Source organism: Choloepus didactylus, chromosome 8 (assembly GCF_015220235.1).
Source record: "Choloepus didactylus isolate mChoDid1 chromosome 8, mChoDid1.pri, whole genome shotgun sequence".
Taxonomy (NCBI): domain Eukaryota; kingdom Metazoa; phylum Chordata; class Mammalia; order Pilosa; family Megalonychidae; genus Choloepus; species Choloepus didactylus.
This window is the reverse complement of record NC_051314.1, coordinates 30801041-30820306: the sequence shown is the minus strand read 5'-3', so window position 1 is coordinate 30820306 and position 19266 is coordinate 30801041. Positions and strand designations below refer to the sequence as shown.

The following is a 19266-nucleotide window of genomic DNA, read 5'->3' as shown; positions in this document are numbered from 1 at the left end:
TGTCTGATAGCCTTCTAAGATGTACTCTCCACCTTTCCTTAACCTAGTCAGAGATGCCAGAATAATTTTCTATTACCATTTCATCTTGTCACTTTAAATTGGAACATAATTACTACCATATTATATATTATAGTAAACCCAGAGTCATCAGACTCACTTCTAAGGCTTTTCATCTTCCATCATTCTATCACTCTCTTTCCTATCCAAATTATTTCCTCTAGCTGCCATATATTAATTGTCTGTTCTGGGGAAAGTACTTTTTGGTGACTTTTTTTTAGCCACTGTCCCAATACATGTTTCTGGCCTCTTGGCATTTGCTTTACTTGATAGGGTTCTTTTAGGATATGTAGGATTATTCAAAAACGAATCTCTAATTTGTCATATCTACAGCTTGGTGGCATACACTGTCTCTAACCAGCAGATGGCATCTGCGAGTCACCTATTCCCCTCAAGTCAGTTCTCCCCAACTTTGTCTTTGTGGTATGTGGGGGTCTGATTCTTGTAGGGTCCAATTGGTGCACCAAGTTTGGGTGTGTTGTTGTTGCTGTCCGCCCTGAATGTGGGGCATGCATCTGAGTGGTTAGGGAGGGAGGGCAGCTTTAAAATCAAACTTCCCAGCTGTTCCTGGAGATTTAAGGCTGTTGCAAGAGTTTAGACCTTCATTTCAGTCTCTCCACAGATTGTTTCTGCCGCTGACCCACAAGTCTTTGGTAGTGGCGTATGGTCCCTGGGATTTCCAAGTGGGGCCCTCTTCCAAGCTGTGCCCCTCTAGGGCCTCTGCTGAGGGAAGGTTGTGCTATGTCACAAGTGCATGCTGTCCCTCAACGGAAGTTCTGGGCCACCGGGCTGTGTAGGTGCGTTCCCAGCCAGCTGTAAGGATGGCTGTATGGGGCGTGCCAATTTCCCCCTTTTCGCACAGCTCAGTGTTCCGAGCTCCAGGACAATTAGCTGTGGGTGCGTGAAAGGCTATTGTCCACTCCTGACACTCTGGTGTGTGTGTGTGCTGCTGGAAACACCCCCCGTCATGCTGGGTTTCTTGGCGTGGCTCTGGATTGAGGCCCTGGCACCGGGCAGGAGCTTTCCCAGCCTGCCAGGAAGATGGCTGCAAGGGGTGTGGTTTTTTTCCCCTTTTGGCTCACCTCTGCCTGCCTCACTCCGAGATAATTAGCAGCAGTTGCGTGAAAGGCTATCTTCCACGCCAGATACTGAGGCGTTCACACAGCCCATTCCTGCCGTGCTTCACTGTGTGGTTCTTGCTGCCGTATCGGCAGCCGCTTTTGGGTTTTTTTTAAAAAGAACTAGTCCGCCTCCAAACACCAACCCTTGCTTTCCCCACACCCCGGTGTGACTGCCGTATATTCAGCGGCTTACTCACTCGTTTCAGAACGCAGACTCCTGGTTTCACCAAGTTCATGGTCCCTGTGGATTTAGCAGACCTTGTCCAGCTGGTGCATCACTGGCAGTGGTGTTCTGGGTCACTTTCTGGCTTTTATCTAGTATTTTTCATGGAGGTGCTTTTTGCCCCTTCTCACCTAGCCGCCATCTTAGGTTCTCCACCCAATACATGTTTCATTAGTTTTTTTTTTTGGTATGTTTTGTGCCTCCAATTCACTTGTTTGTATTTTTTAGTGACCTTCAAAACTTTATGTAAAACCTTCTTCAGAAAGTGTCCCTATTCATCCATTTGATTCTGAGAACATGTATTTACACACATATATAGATCTATCTATATATCCATATCTGTATCTATAGATAGAAACTGCTTGGTTTACCCTCTGATTTCCACTTGTAAATGCATTGTACTGTTCAGTTCAGTCATTACATGTCTCTTCTGTTTCTTCGATAAGGTTGAATATAGGCTTATGATGTGCAGAGACCTTGTCATCTTCTTCTTGTATCTTTCTCTATAGTTCACAATACTGTATTGTACCCAAAATATGCGCTTAATAGATTTTCTCAGCATATGCCTCTTCTGTGGAAATACCTGAATTTTCCAAGGTGCTATTTTGTTTGTTAGAATCTCTAGAGAAAGAGATTTGTTAATGCTACTAGGTGACTTCCAAGGCAGATTAAGGTAACCTCTTGATGCTGATCCTCTGGTGGAATCTTTGATTTCTCTTTGCTGACTGAGAGACATTTTTGTATAAATTACTCCAGGACATCAGGAGCCCTTTCTGCGTAGAATTCTACTTTGTAGAATTTAGCTAGTTGTTAGTAGATGCTGGAACATTCTTAAGAGTATTCAGGTAAATGGATTTTGCTTCTGTGATATGTTAGTTGCAAATACCAAATGTCTGTCTCTTCCTTTAGGATGATCCACATCATTGAAGGTTTTCCAGAACACCCGTGGATGGGTTAAGGCAACCTTCTTCTAAGAATTCCTTTCAGTGCTAAGAGCCTATTATTTCTTGGATTTTACTAAGTCAATGATTTCTCAAACCAGATTCTTTTTCCATCTTATCTCCATTGCTAATTCCAAGTTATAGGAAGATTCTATTATCCTTAGCATTATTCTATTATTATGAGCAACTGCAAGTTAAAATAAGTTGTGAAACCAGGACATTTATTGGTTCTAATACAAATTTATGCTGCATGACTCGACTGGGCCTCCTTTGCTGCTGAGTTATGATCTTATATTTGCCATAGTGCCTATTCTAAACCTTTCCTGCTATTCTTAAGCCCCTGTCCCTGTCACTGCCTTCCCTTCATTGTATGGAGATAATCTTACCTCAAACATAGTCAGAGGATTGAGACCACCCACCAAGAGCTCACCACCATTAGCCCCTCAAAATTTACCATAATAAAATCTACTCTTTACCCATTCTCTCTTTTTTCTTATCTCAGTGCCCAGAAGGTCCCCCACTTATGCCTTCTGTCCCTTTCTTTCCTCCCCTTGGACCTTGTTTTACCATTTATTTTCCTGTGTTGCATCTTTAGTTTTTCTTCTCATTTGAATCCTTTCCATAGCCTCGAAACATTCTTGGGCCTTCATGAGCTTTATAAAACCAAAAAGTAAAAAAACCTTTGATTCTTCTTTCATTATATTCATTATATTATCCTCTCATATAGTCATTCTGTTTTTCTCTTGTCCTTTATGACTAGATTTCTTAAGTCATCTATACTTGCCTCTATTTCCTGTCTACCCACTCATTACTTAACTACTTTTTAGCTTGGCTTCCATCTGCCCTATATTCCCTTGAAGAGTATAAAGTCCAGTTTTATTTTCAGCCCCCATTCTTTTTGTTGTAAAGTCTGTTGCCCTTTGGATTAATGTGAAATCTAAGAATATTTTTCTTTTTCAAATCCTTCTTTTTATTATATTACCAATTTTCAAACCCCCATTGACCAGTTTTTCCTTTTTGAAACTCCTCATTTGACATCAGTGTTTTATTCTTTCTCTCCTCTTATCTCTGTAACCCCTTCTTTAACTCTTTTTTCCCGCTCATTAAAATATATCTGTTCCTCAGGCATCTAACCTTGATTACTGCTTCCATCACTTCTCTTTCATCCCTGTTCATCCACTCTCATGGCTTCAACTCTCATGTCTTCTATGAGTGACTTTCAGATATGTTATCTCCTTCCTTCATTTCTTTTATGTGCTGTGTCCTGCATTCCTAATTTACTGCTAATCTGCTAATTGTTGCCACTTAAAATAAACTTACTTGTTCTCCAAACTGAACCATTATTTTTCTTCCCAAACATGACCTATTTTTGCCATTCCTATATTTTTCATAGTCTTGATTAAATAAATCAGTGTTTAGGAATTACATCACTGAATAGTCAGAGTTGAGTCATGTCGTATAAGATGAGCCCTTTTTCCTTTCTCATACAACTTTTTGTTTTCTCTGGGTTAAGAATACTTCAGCTCTTACATTTGCTTAGTTTTTTGGGGTACTTATCACTAATTCATCTTCAAACTCTCCTTTGTCTAAATTGCCTCTTAAATTATTCAGTCTTATATTGAATATTTGATCAATTTTATTTTCTTGGAAATAACGTTTCAGGAACCCTCTGTCTTGCTTCATTCTGATTGGTGCTACTACTCCTGGTGTCCAGCTGCCATCCTAGGATTTCCCTTTACCATCATCCTGGGGATCTCTTTTGCTTTTCTCTTGGGTCAAAACCACTGTTAACAGGATTTTCTGTTGTCTTCTTTTCTTGATTTACTCTTTCACTTTGGTGTACATCTCTTCTCGCTCCCTAAGAAAGCATGTATGGGAGGTAAATTTTGAGATCTTGCCTGTCTAAAAGTATCTTTATTCTAACTTCAAACTTAATTGATATTTTTGTCTATACAGAATTCTAGGTTTGAAATAATTTTTCCTCAAGATTTTGGAGACAATTGCTTCATTGTCTTCTAGCTTCTAAAGTTCCTCTTGAAAAGTTTTGAAGCTAATTCTTATTTCTGATTCTTTTTATGTGCTCTATTTTTCTCTTTTGACACTTTTAGGGTCTTCTCTTTATTGCCAGTATTTATTTATTTATTTTTAAATTTTATGATAATGTACATCGGTGTGATTCTGTCTTGATTTATTATACTTGGTGCTTGGTGACTTCTTTCATTTTGGAAATGCTTATCCATCAGTTCTGGATGCTTTCTTGAATAATTTGATTTCTTCTCCTGTTTTCTCTTTCTGTAATATCTGTTTTTTGTTTGTTTGTTTGTTTTGTTTTAATGCAATTGTTTTAGGGGGTGGCATCCCTGGGGCACCCCCCTGTTGTTCCCTTAGGAGGGAGTCATGTATTTGGTCAAGGGAGTCATGTTGCTTGTTGAAAAAGATAAAAGCTGTGAGCATTGCTTCATTACTTTTTTTTTAAATGCAATTTTATTGGAATATATTCACACAGCATAGAAACCATCCAGAATACACAGTCATTCTCACAGGATCATTACATAGTTGTACATACATCCGCATCATCAGTTTTAGAGCATTTTCATTTGGAATGTCTGTTTTTTTGATATTCATTATGGTTATTTTATCTGTTAACTTGGCTAGGTTATGGAGTCTAGTTGTTTGGTCAAACGCTGACCTAGTTGTTACTGTGGAGATGTTTTGTAGATGGTATTAGCCTCTGCAATCAATTGACTTTATGTAAAGGTGGATACCCTCCGTAATGTGGGTAGGCCTCATCCAATTAGTTGTAGGTCTTTAACAGCAAGAACTGAGGGTTCGAAAGGAATTCTGCCTCAAGACTACCCCTTTCACACCTTTCTGAGTTTCCAGGAAGGAAAGAATTCGAACTCAGGAATTCAGCATCACTCTCATTGGAATTTCTAGCCTGTGGCCTGCCCTACAAATTCATTCTTGCCAGCCCTCCTCATGAGCCAGTTTCTCATAATAAAGTTATTAATATACATACACACATACACATATACACACACATATCCTCCTTTTGGTTCTCTTTCTCTGAAGAACTCTTAATACGGTGTTTTTATTTTATTTTATTTTTGTTTTTTCTCTCCCTTCTTTTGTTTGTCCATTGCTCTATTTTCAGGAAGCTTTCTTTAGCTTTTCTAACCCTTATACTGAATTTTGTATTTCTGCTACTATATTTTTAAGTGCCCATTTTACCTATTTTTATCATCTGCTCCCTTTTTAGTATTATCCTATTCTTGTTTCATGGATGCAATATCTTTTTATCTTTTTGTGGATATTAATAGGTTTTTTTTTGAAGTTTTCATATTCCTGCACAGTTGTTGTTTTTTCTGTTTGTTGATTTTCGTTTCTGTCTGCCTTTTGGAGATATGTCAACTGTCCAATGCTTGTCTGTTTGCTCATATTTTAGAGTGTGGCACCAAAAAGCTGATTGGGAATTATGAACTTTTTTATTATGGGTTTCCCTATAGGGTTATCTGGCTGCAGTGTTTTGATGGTGAATTCCTGATGTCAGATTCTTGAGGTCTTTTCTCTTCATTTGGTTGGGTGTTCAGAGAAGAATCTTCAGTCTCCTACCTGTAGTGTGTAAGTCTGGCTGGTAAACTGGGCAGATGTCTAGGCAGAGATCTCAACATTTGTGATATGGACTCTCTTAGTTCCCCTATTTTTGGCATGGTGACCCTATTCTCAGCTGTGTTAAGTGTAGAATAACCCTTTATTCTTCAGCCCGTGTAAGGGCATGTCAGGACCTAGATGTGTAGAGTGGGGGAGGGGATTTCAGTAGACTTTCAACGATTCCTCCTGATTTAGCCCCATCCTCACCAGCCTTTTAGGAGTTTTGTAGTTGTGAATTGGGTTGCTTTCTCAATTCAATCTAAGACTTCTCCAAACTCAGAGAAAAATGTTGAAAAGTCTTCATTTGTCAGGGACAGGATTTTGATTTCTATATTCATGTTTGATTGTCAAAATGTGATTGTAGAGCACAGAGCACTAGCAGCAGGGGACAAACTTGACAGCACTCTTGGTGAGGACTGCCGTGTTTGTGGCGGCTTTCCTGCAGTGCTGTTAAGCCTGTGTCTTTGGCTGGTTCACAATGATACAGTGACATGTAGTAAGCAGAGGTCCTGCAAAATGATGTTGGGTATCAGTATTTCAAGGTCAAAGTCTTCTAAAGCTTCTACCTTCTGAGAGGATGAGGAACTATAAAATGATTTTCTGTCCCAAATGGCTCTCTAATTTTTGAAGTGTTTTGTAGGGTATCAAGTTGATAAGCATGTGTTTTTCAGGCTTTGTTGATAAAATATTTCAAAATACAGGTTTTATTTTAAAATTGCCATTTAAAGCACACAGGGGCACAGGGCACACATGGGCACTGGATTTAGTGCAGTGATTTACTCAAATGAAACACTGGTGGTGGTAGTTTACTTGGTCCCCCAATTTGTGGGATTTCATCATTGCTTGGTTAGGAACTAGAGTCAGGGCTTCACTAGGTTCAGAAGCAGAAGATGCAGTTAAGGCATTTGCAATGGAATTGGGTTGTATTAGTTTTCATTTACTTTCTTAGACTCTGGGAATGGTTGTTGTGTTTTTCAGATTAAGAGAGAAACAGAGTATGATTTCTCATATATTCCGGCTGATGTGACTGAAGCTTCTGGCATTTATGGTTAAGTTTTTTTTTCTTCTTTTCTTTTCTCTTTAGTGTTAAGGGGGAGGCTGGCATTTGTAGTATCTGCTGTCTCTTTCACTTTATCCAGCTTATCCATATTTGTTGCAAGGGAAAAACTTTTGGTTTGGGCCATCTCTTAGTATATATAATACCTCTAAACTAGAAAGATTTAAAAATGTGCCTGGCCAGACAAATTGGGTTTTATCTGGGAGCATTGCTTTGGAGGCTTAGTTAAAGCTTTTTCTTGTCTTGATCCTTGGCCAAACCTTGGTCTGGGCATGGCAGCCATGACCAACCACTCTGTGACGCTGGCGTATGTACTACTCAGGTTCCGGGGAAATGAAGGTAGATTTTCTCAGAGGCTTTTGTCCTTCGTGCTGTGTGAGTGGTGTTGCTGGTGAGTGAAGTTTAGAGTATTTTGTAACCCTTTGCTCAAGATTCAGTTAGTTTGTACTACTGTTTAGCCCCACCCCACACTAGGTATCTTGCTTCCTTTCAACATATTCTTTGTTTTCTATTTTCAGGGACTTCCTCAGGTATCTAGATGCTCTGCTAGATTATAATTCTGCTTGAACTGGGTCCTGTAGTAGTGTTCATGCTAAGCATATGGTAGATGTTAAGCAAACTTCATGGCTGGCACAGCAGAGGGCAGCAGTGGCAAGTTGTGAGTCTTCATCTCCCCTATTTCTTTCTTCCCTGGCTGGTCCTTCTTGTCAACACCTAATCTTTAGCCTTTTCCATACAACGTAAGGCTCTGTTAGCATTCATTTAATTTTACATTCTGCAGTCTGCATTTTGGGCAGTGTTTCTGATTTTTTCTTTTTGGGAAGGTGATGAATGAAACTGGAGTACTTAATTAAAAATCTTATAAAAAGTCATGCACAGGTAAAAATAATTCGTTAGGTGAATAATTGTTTGTGACATTTAATTCAGCTGGAATTCTAGAGATGTGATTAAATTATGTAATCCCCCCTCCCCCCCACATATGAAGCTTTGGAATGTGAGATCAGCAAATGAGAGGAAAAGCATTAATGTCAAGCAATTCTTCCTAAATTCAGAGGAGCCTCAAGAGGATATGGAATTGATAGTGGAATGTTGTTCCTGGTCTTCTGATGGTGACAGGATAATGGTGGCAGCAAAAAATAAAGTCTTTGTAAGTATTTGTATTTTAAAAGGCCAAATTTAGTCTAATTTAAAGAAAATTAAAGCCTGTATTGATTTTTACACTTTATATTGTTTATTGATATAAATAAAGTCTAGCTATATGATTTTGGGCAGAATCCCTAATCTTTCTTAGTTCTTTGGATCTGTGCTCCAGGGGATGTTGATAAGCCTTGTGAGAAAATATCCATGGTCACATAGGTTTGGGAAATGTTATGTATTGCTTTCTCTGTTAGAAGCACGTAATATGTACTAATTTAAGGCCCCAGAAATCCTATGAAACAGAACAGTTTCTGTTGTTTAGAATCTAGTGTTTCTCAAATTTATTTAAACATGGAATACTTTCTGCACTTTGTTTTACAATTTGGAACTCATTGGTTTAGGTGATTTTCAAATTTTATGATTTGCCAACTCTGATAGAGAGAAATACTTGTCACTGACTGAACAAGTTTGTGAGATATATATGAAGTAAATGAGGAAGATGGCAAAAAATTTGAGAAGGAGATGCCTTCTGTTTTTTCAATCTGATAATAGCTTATATTTGTGGTGTTCAGAGTGCTCTCACATATATTGTCTTTTGATGTAAATATCCAAGGGGCACAGCAGATTATAATAGCATATGATGATAATGAAGAAACTGAGTTTCGGAGCAGCCAAATAACTTTCAAACTTACATTTTGATTGGGAGAGCTAGGTCTTCTGATTCATGACACAGTGACATTCTGTTCTGATAGTCATCTTCTTAATGTTTTCTAAAATTTATGTTTTTATTATGGTAACATATATACCATAAAAATTACCATTTTAACCAATTTAGTGGCATTAATTACATTTACAAAGTTATGATACCATCATCACCACCCATTACTAAAACTTTTCATCACCCAAAATATGAACTCTGTACTCGTTAAGCAATAATTCCCTATTCCTTCCTTGCTTTCTCACCAACTCCTGGTAACTACTTTCTGTCTCTCTGAATTTGCTTATTCTAGATATTTCATATAAGGGGCATCATACAATATTTGTCCCTTTGTTGTCTGGATTATTTCATTTAGCATCATGTCTTCAGGGTTCATCCATGTTATAGCATGTATCAAAACTTCATTCTTTTTTGGCTAATACTCCATTCTATGGCACATTTTGTTTATCCATTCATCTGTTGATAGACACTTGAGTTGTTTCTATCTTTTGACTTCTGTGAATGGTGCTGCTCTACTAGTAATTTTAAAAGACTAAATAAGGGATATTAATTTTTAAAGGACATAATTAAAAAATACAATGTATTTATATAAAAATTCACTAAGAGATTGTATATATGATTGTTATAGACCTAGTAGCTATGACCTTGGACCTTGGTTGCTTATAGGTTTATGTCCCCATAGCAGGTAGCTAATAGGAAAAAAAATGTCCTTGTGTCCTAAATCTCCTTGTGTCCTAAGTTGAATTGGGACCACTGCAATTGTAAAATCTGAAGATTTTAAAAGATCTGTTCAAGTGAGGGAGGAAAATAATTTTATATTGCTTCCTGTTTTAAAAATCGATAGACTACCTCCATATTTTGCTGTGTATAAATAAAGCTACCTTAAGATCACCCTTAATTATATGTAGATCTCAGTTTCCTACTCTTTGATCTTTTTCGTCTTATTTCTTTCTAACTCTTTTGTGGTTAGCCCACTCCACTTGTTAGGTGTTTTCTTTTTGCTACCCAAATAATTGGGACAACTACCTATTCAGCATTTGCCAACTTTTCTCTTACCTCTCTCAGCCACTAATTATTAAGAATGACCCATCCTGGAAAGCTTTTTAACTGTGATTTCCTGTCCTGTGCTTTAGGCCTCCTGATCCTGAGCTGTTTGCCATCTGTGCATGCTTGCAAGGCTATACCTTAACTAAACACCTTTATGGATCCCACTGGAAGCTTTTTTTTTCCTTCCTGAGGACTATGACTTGGTCTTTAATTGTGATACTATATATAAATATTATTATTATTTGGCAAAAATTTCAAAAGGGTAAATTTGGCATTTAAAAATCTTTCAGAAATTGAAATGAAGAAGCTTGAATTACTCAAAAATAGCTTTTTTGTTGTTCAAAAATGGGAAAATGATTGTAATGGAGTAATTTGGAAGCTCTGGAGAGAAATAAAAATGATTGCGCTAATTTCATTTAGCAAGCCTCTGCTGTATATTATTTTGATCATCTTCATTTATGAGTATGCATTTTCTCTTTTGAATAAACAAGCATTAGGGAGAAACTGCTCTGTATGATAATTTGGCAAGTCCATTTATTTATTCACAAAGGTTCTTTTTCTCTCTGAGCCAGCTTGAGAGATCATCAGTGATGTATTTTCCTTTATATAAAACATATTTCAAGATGGGCAGTGTCCTAGTTTGCTAATGCTGCAGAATGCAAAACACCAGAGATGGATAGGCTTTTATAAAAAGGGGCTTTATTTGGCTACATAGTTACAGTCTTAAGGCCATAAAGTGTCTAAGGTAACACATCAGTAATTGGGTACCTTCACTGGAGGATGGCCGATGGCGTCCGGAAAACCTCTGTTAGCTGGGAAGGCACGTGGCTGGCGTCTGCTCCAAAGTTCTGGTTTCAAAATGGCTTTCTCCCAGGACGTTCCTCTCTAGCAAGCTTGCTCCTCTTCAAAACGTCACTCACAGCTGCACTGAGTTCCATCTCTGAGTCAGCATATTTATATGGCTCCATTGATCAAGGCCCACCCTGAATGGGTGGGGCTACACCTCCATGGGAGTATCCCACCAGAGTCACCACCCACAGCTGGGTGGGACACATCTCCATGCAAACAACCTAATTCAAGCGTTCCAACTTAATCCCCACTATTCTGTCTGCCCCACAAGACTGCATCAAAGAATATGGCTTTTTCTGGGGGACATAATACATTCAAACCGGCACAGGCAGTATTTTAAAAGTATATGTATATTGATCTATATCTTATTTATGACTGTCAACTATATCAATTATAGTAGCTCTCTTATTTGTTCAGGTCTTATCATTTTTAGAAATGTAAGAAGACTTAAAAATAAATTTAGATTCAGTTTTGGTATAGCTTATGTTTTAAAACTTTCATGCTTATCTCTATATTTTATGTTGACAGCTTTTTGACATTCATACCAGTGGCCTATTGGCAGAAATCTACACAGGTCATCACAGCACTGTCCAGTATTGTGACTTCTCCCCCCATAACCATTTGGCAGTGGTGGCTTTGTCTCAATACTGTGTGGAGGTGAGTAATCTAATTTACTTTGTGAAGTCTGTCTCCAGAGGTGCAAGGAAGACAAAGAATGGGCCGCCTAAACTGTTAACTGCTGAAGATGTTTTAGAAATCATAGAGTATTTCCTTCAAAGCTTAAAGACCTATAGCTTTAAGATATTAAAATATATAGCCAGCTTTATCACTTTAATAGTGATTGAAGACTTGATTTGACAATATGACAGGAGTGGAAGTACCATTCATTCATCAAGCATTTATTGAGTGCAAATCATGTGCAGAGGTCCAGGGAAACAATGTAATGACCACCAGCTTCCTAGGCAGGAACATGGCATCTCTTAAATAGTACAGTCACAGACTCTTTTCTTCTGAAAAAGAAATGATGAGAGATGAATCTAGTTCAGATTTCTTAGATCATTGAGAAGGATAAAATGGAGGTTATATTTAGAAGTACTTAAGATAAGGTGTTCATTACCAAGTACTAATGAATAAAATGACTGCTATAAATTATTTGTTTATATTTATAATTTTGCACTGGACTGATAGGTTTTATATTTGGAGTGTAGGACTAACTTGTCCTGGAAGAATTCCCCCCCTGTGAATTACTATATTAATTTGTTAAAAAAGCAATATATTCCCTCATATTTTTCCTCCAAAGATGGATTTGGTTTTCCAAGCTTTCTTACTTTCCATTCCAGCTAATTTGAAGCCCCTTGAAATTGCAGTTCAAAGTAAATATATACAGATCTTTGTCTGGTAAAGAGAGAAATTTTCTTGATTCACAATCTGGTTCTCAAGGGAGCCTTGACTTCTTCAAACACTTCTTCAGTGTTCTCTGCTTATTTCAGTAGTTTTTAGTGAGGTTGCCAACCTTGCCTTTGACTGCGAAGGTGTAGGGAGAGAGTTGCTGAGCTCAGTATGGTGGTACAGAGATGAGAGTGAGGGGATGAACGCTGTAGGTTTCTCCTAGGCCTAAGTACAGCCGTGCAACTAATGCTAAAGAACTTACCTGCTGAGAACCTTCCCATTAGAAGCAGAGGAAAGGAGTGTGAAAAGCTTCAGTCCTGGCTGAGGCAGTGGGAAGAAGTAGGTTGCTGTGGACAGTGCTATATTGGGCGGAGGCCTTGAACTGAAAGATTCAGATCTGCTAGATCTTGAAACCTTACCTGTAGATCCTCAAGGTAGGTGTGGCTGGAATTTTCCTCTCTCTGAGTTTTGTCAGGATTTTTGGGAGTGTAGGAGCAAATCCCTCCTCACTCTCTGCCTCCAGCCTTTCTTGTCAATTCTAAAATCCTTACCCTCTGCTATCCTTAGAAAGCTCCAGGAAACAATGTTTTCCTTCTTGAAGTATAGAGACTTTGTTTTGGAGACTCTGAATAACAAAGAAATGATGAGGGAGGGGTGGGGAGAACGAGGAGGGAAGAGAGGGAAGAAATTTCAAGGGAGATTTTTTAGTTGTAGAATCGCTTTCATTGCTGGCCTTGAGCTTTGTATGTCCCAGCTTGGATTCTAGAGGTGTTAAGACAGAAAATTTCATGTAAGTATTTTGTAACCACAGAACTCACTGATTGAATACCACTGGACGTACGATGAAGTGCTTGCTTTGTCCATGCTAGTTCTGAAATCATGAAGTAGGCCTGTAATTTAAAGTGTAATGAGAGGAACTTAGACTGGAATATGTTTGAGTAATTAACTTCAAAACCCAGGACAAAATGTAGCCAGGCTCATTTGCATACATTGACAATTTGTAGTAATAATGAATAACAGAGAAATGTGTACATGTTACGATTAGTGCATTCATTTATTGTAGGGTTTTGCAGTCACTTAAAATGAAGATTAGGTGACATTATTAAAGGAAAATTGTCTGAATATGGAAACACATGTTCATTTTGTTATTTTTAGATCAAGTTTTAAAAAATAGATAAAACATTTGAATGATTCTGAAGTCAAATCTTTATAATATGTTTTATTCAGAGAAGTCTCACTTTCCCCCTCTACTTTGTTTTTTCCCTCCCCTGTGGGTAATCATTTTTGGTTTTGTTTTAACTTTCTAGTGTTTCTTTTTACATATATAATGAGATATGTATATGTGTATACATATCTATACCCATCTATATATTCACAAACTTTTATTTCTATCTTTTACTTATATAAAATGTAGTTCAGTATAGTATATATACTCTTCTGCACTTTGCTTTTTTTTTTTTTTTTTTTTTTAATCCTTGAGAGTACTTACTATTAGAGCATAAAGATTTTTTTTCACCTGTTTATAAGTTGCATACTATTCTATTGTGAGATTACTGAACTTTATTAATGGTCATTTGGGTTGTTTCCAGATTTTTTCTATTAAAAATAATGATGCAATGAATAATCTTTTGCTTAAGGCATTTTATATTTTTGCTTGTGTGTTTTGGGCTGTATTTTTGGAAATTGTATTTTTGGGTAATACTTGCTATTTTCAACATTGTTTTATATTCAAAATGCTTATGAATGTGATTTTCTGTGTGCTATGTTTATTCTGTAGTTGTGGAATATAGACTCACATTTAAAAGTAGCTGATTGCAGAGGACATTTAAGTTGGGTTCATTGTGTGATGTTTTCTCCTGATGGATCATCATTTTTGACATCTTCTGATGACCAGACAATAAGGGTGAGAAATATTGAGATTTTCATTTTAGACATTTTACTGATGTTGAGCTAAACTTCATATAGACTAAGAAATTGATGGGAGCATTGGGGGAGTAAAACAGGAGGTACCACGTTCATATTCACCCTGGAAAAGTTCTATTACATGGAATATAACAGTCTCATTCATTCAGCCCATGTTCATTAAGTATTACCATGGCTCAGGTCCTGGAGAAGTTCAATGATTAAAATGTATTTTGGTTATTTTCAATATTTACATTTGATCTCTTGAAATAATTTTTGACTCTTCTTCTACCTTGAATTCCTGTATCCAGCTACTTGCCAATTCTAATAGATTCTTTTAGATTCAATTCTAATAGATTCTTTTCCATTGTCTATCATTTATCTCTATTTTTCCATTCCTATTGCCCAAGTTCAGGCCCTTATTACCTGTTATCTCTATTGTTGTATTAGTCTCTGACATGAGTCTTCTCTTTTTTGTTAACTATTCTACATGCTGTTTCCAAGATATTTTCCTAATGTTCCACACAATCATGCCATTTTTGCTCAAAAACATACAGTGGCTCCCCATTGCCTACCAAAGTAAATATATACTCCTAAGTCTTCCATTAAGCTTCCATTTATGCGTCATTCTCCAACAGTGTGACTTCCTGTTTATTCCTACAGGTAACCTACTGTGGACTATTCACATTTCCCCAAACATCCTGTAGTTCTCTGCTTCTGTACTTTTGCTGATGTGATTTCATATGTTTGGAATACCTTACTTCCCTGTATCTTTCCTTGTTGAAATCCTAACAGTCAGCCTGCTGTGAAGTCCTTCCTGTAGCCCATTTGGGGGTAATGTCACACTCCTTCAATTGCACATAATTCTATGTCATTTTCTTATGGTGTTTATTAAACTTTGCTTTTAATGTAATTACAGTTTTGATTTGCTCCTCACCTCTGTTGCTCCTCTGCTCATCTGACTTGTTCATACTTTGTATCTTGGATTATAAGTGCAGCAGGGACCCTAGTTGGTTCCTGTAGCATCTAATATAGTGTTTGTACAAATTGTAGCTGTAATTTATTTAGTATTTACTCTGTGCCAGACATTGTGCAAAGTACTGTACATGTTGATTTACTAATTCTCACAGCAGTCATATTTACAGCTGAGGAAATAGGCACTTAAAGGTTAAGCCAGTTCTACAAAGTGCTGGGCTCAGTGAGCTTGAGCCAGGATACGAATCAGTGCACTGCTTCTCTCATCAAGAAAGTCTTGGTGCCACCTCCTTATTTTGCTGAAGACTGCTACCAAACAGTTTTGAGAACCGGCAGCAGGTCCTTTGAGTACACTGGGTTAAGTACCTGCCCAAAGTCATAGCTTTAGATGGAACTTGGATTCATACTGAGGCAGTTTGGCTCCAGAGCCGTAACTCTTTTTTTTTTTCAGCATAAACAAACATTTAATTTTGGAAAATTTCAAAACATACACAAAAGCAGAGCAAATAGTATAATGAATGCCCATATATTCATTATGCTTCAATAAGTTATTAATATATGTTCAATGTCCTTTGTCTATCGCTCCTCATTTCCCACTCCCCTGCTGGTTTATTTTAAAGAAAATTCAATGCATACTATGATTTTATCCATTAATAAAGTACTTAAGAGACAAATATACTTTAAAAAAAAACATAACCCATGGTTATTATACCTAAAAATAACAGCTGTCCCTCAGTCTTGATAATACTGAATAGGAGAAAGCCTGGGACCCTCACCGAGCCAAAGAATGCCCTGTTGAGTTTCCTGTATATCTTTTTTTTTTTTTTTAATTTAATAAATTTTATTTTGAAATAAATTCAATCTTACAGGAACAGTTGCAAAAACAGTGCGAACCCCATACGTAGAACTCCATCATACCCTGACTCCCCTCCCCTGATACCCCAGTCCATCACCTTTAACATCCTGTCACACCACCGTTTCTTTCCCTCCCTATCATCCATTATCTATTGCTCTGTCCTCTGAACATATGAGAGGAAGCTGCACATATCTTTGAACAAACATGGACAAGAACATTCTTTTATGCAATCTCATTAAGCGCAGCTAAGAAGTTCAAGAAATTCAGCATTGATATAAAGCTTAGATTCTGTATTTCCTTTTTTTTTTTTTTTCTTGTGTCCCATCTGTGTCTCTTTGAGCCTCCTCTCCTCTATCCTCAGATCCCATTCCAGGATCATCTTGGCATTTAATTGTTGTCTATTTAGACTGTCTTTTTTTTTTTCAGTTGTGGAAACATATATATAGCCTAAATCTTCCCATTCCACCCCCTCCCTAGCATTCTATTAGTGGGATTAACCGCATTTAGAATGTTGCTATGCTATCACTATCCCACCATCCATTTCTAGAAGTTTCCCTTCACCCCAAACAGAAACCCTACACTCATTTCTTAACTCCCCATTGCCCCTTCCCCCACTTCTCGGAACCCCTACTCTACTTTTCATCTCTATGGCCACATTCTCTGATACTTTCTTTGTGTTCACCATGGGGCTTAAATTTAACATCTTAAATCTATAATAATCTTGTTTTTCTTTGATACCAACTTAACTTCCGTAAGACACATAAATTGTGTTCCTATACTCCATCATTCCCCCACCTTTATGTAGTTCTTGTCAAAAATTACATATTTTACAGTGAGTCTAAAACCACTGATTTATCATTACAGTTCATGCATTTTAGATCCTGTAGGAAGTAAATAGTGGAGTTATAAATCAACAATACAGTAGTATTGGTATTTATATTTACCATGTGATCTTTACTGGAAATCTTTATTTCTTCATGTAATTTCAGTCAATTGTTTAGTGTCCCTTCCTTTCAGCCTGCTCAACTCCCTTTAGCATTTCTTATAGGACTGATTACTGGTGATGAAGTCCCTCAGCTTTTGATTATCCAGGAATGTTTTCATCTCCCCCTCATTTTTATCCTCCAGGTGTTTGTGAATTCTCCAAGTCTCTTATGGTTATTGACTTCTATTTGTATTTCATGTGGTCAGAGAATGTGCTTTGAACAAATTCATTTTTTTTTAAATTTTATTTTATTGAGGCTTGTTTTTATGTCCCAGCATACAGTCCATTCTGGAGAAAGATCTGTGATCACTAGAGAAGAATGTGTGTCCCGGTGACCTGGGATGTAATATTCTGTATATGTCTGTTAAAAATCTCTATATTTCTCTCTCCTTTCTTTATTTCTCTGTCGGTAGGGCTCCATTTAGTATCTGAAGTAGGGCAGGTCTTTTATTGGCAAAATCTCTCAGCATTTGTTTGTCTGTGAAAAATTTAAGCTCTCCCTCAAATTTGAAGGAGAGTTTTGCTGGATAAAGTATTCTTGGTTGGAAATTTTTCTCTCTCAGAGTTTTAAATGTGTCATGCCACTGCCTTGTCACCTCCATGGTGGCCTCTGAGTAGTCACAACTTAGTCTTATGTTGTTTCCTTTGTATGTGGTGAATTGCTTTTCTCTTGCTGCTTTCAGAACTTGCTCCTTCTCTTCAGTATTTGACAGTCTGATCAGAATGTCTTGGAGTGGTTTTATTTGGATTTATTCTATTTGGAGTTCGCTGGGCATTTATGCTTTGTGTATTTATATTGTGTAGAAGGTTTGGGAAGTTTTCCCCAACAATTTCTTTGAATACTCTTTCTAGACCTTTACCCTTCTCTTCCCCTTCTGGGACACCAATGAGTCTTAAATTTGGATGTTTTATTTCATCTATCATATCCCTGAGATCGTTTTCGATTTTTTTGATTTTTTTCCCCATTCTTTCTTTTGTTCTTTCCTTTTCTGTTCTGTGGTCCTCAAGGAGGCTGAGTTGTTGTTCAACTTCTCTAATCTCGTATTATGAGTATCCAGAGTCTTTTTAATTTGGCCTACAGTTTCTTGAATTTCCATAGGATCTTCTATCTTTTTATTTACTCTTGCAATATCTTCTTCATGCTCTTCTAGGGTCTTCTTTATGTCCTTTATAACCTGTGCCATGCTCTTGTTGCCTGTCTGTAGTTCTTTGATTAATTGAGCCAAGTAATGTGTGTCTTCTGATCTTTTGATTTGGGTGTTTGGGATTGGGTTCTCCTTATTGTCTGGTTTTATCATATGCTTTAAGATTTTCTGTTGTTTTGGGCCTCTTGGCACTTGCTTTACTTGATCTTTAATTTGTCAGAATTGCAGCTTGGTGGCGTATACTTTCTCTAACTAACCAGCAGATGGTGTCCGTGAGTCACCTATTCCCCTCAAGTCAGTTAAGTCAGTTCTCCCCAACTTTGTGGTGTGTGGGGATCTGATTTTTGTGGGGTCCAATCGGTGCACTTAATTTGGGTGTATTGTCGGTGCTGTCCGCCCTGAATGAGGGGTGTGTGTCTGAGTGGTTAGGGAGGAAGGGCAGCTTTAATAATTATACCTCTCAGGTATTCCCAGAGATTTAAGGCTGTTCTCTGCCGCTGACCCAAAAGTCCCTTGGTATTGGCGTAGGTTCCCTGGGATTTCTGAGTGGTTCTGCCTTCCCTGCTGCGTTCTTCCAGGTCCTCTGCTGAGGGAAGGCTGTGCCACATCCCAAGTATGCGCCAGCCTCCAGGGAAGCCCTGGGACGCTGGGCTATGCAGGGGCGTTCCCAGCCCGCTTCAAAGATGGTTGAATGGGACGCGTTAACTTCCCCCTTTCCGCGCAGCTCTGCCCTCCCAGCTCCAGGACAATCAGCCGTGGGTGTATTAAAGGCCACTGTTCATGGCCGATATTGTGGCATGTGAGCGGTGCTGTGGGAAAGACTCCCTGTCATGCTGGGTTTCTTGGCTCAGCTCTGTGCTGTGGGTTTGGCCCTGGGCAGGGGTGCCCCCGCCCGCCGGGGAGATGGCTGCAAGTCATGCATTTTTTTTCTCCTTTTGGCTCCCCTTTGCTCCCCTGGGCCTGAGACAATCAGCAGTGGGTGTGGGAAGGGGTATCCTCCACTCCAGACACTGAGGCATTAGCCCAGCCTGCTCCCATCATATCTGCAGCTGCTCCCGGGCTTCCTTTTTTTTTAAAGAACTAGTCTGTCTCCAAATGCCAACCCACCGTTTCCCCACACTGCAGCATGGCCGAGGGACTGTCAGCCGACTCACTCACTCGTTTCAGAATGCAGACTCCTGGTTTCACCAAATGCATGGTCCCTGTAGATTTT

General features: G+C 38.2%; 1 protein-coding gene across 8 annotated transcripts in view; it reads left to right on the top strand.

Annotated features, from left to right (window-relative positions):
* Window positions 1-19266, top strand: part of APAF1 (apoptotic peptidase activating factor 1) — a 110257-nt gene that overhangs the window by 52498 nt on the left and 38493 nt on the right. For 4 of the 8 annotated variants that reach the window (XR_005218242.1, XR_005218243.1, XM_037845281.1 and 1 more), the window contains 3 exons: window positions 8036-8197; window positions 11330-11458; window positions 13968-14093. Coding sequence is in view for 5 of the 8 variants with exons in the window: in XM_037845281.1 (XP_037701209.1) it covers window positions 8036-8197; window positions 11330-11458; window positions 13968-14093 (417 nt within the window). In the remaining 3 variants the exon portion in view is untranslated. Of the gene's footprint in view, window positions 1-8035; window positions 8198-11329; window positions 11459-13967; window positions 14094-19266 lie in introns of those variants that run through there. The other 4 variants (XM_037845284.1, XM_037845283.1, XR_005218244.1 and 1 more) reach the window with 3 other exon arrangements.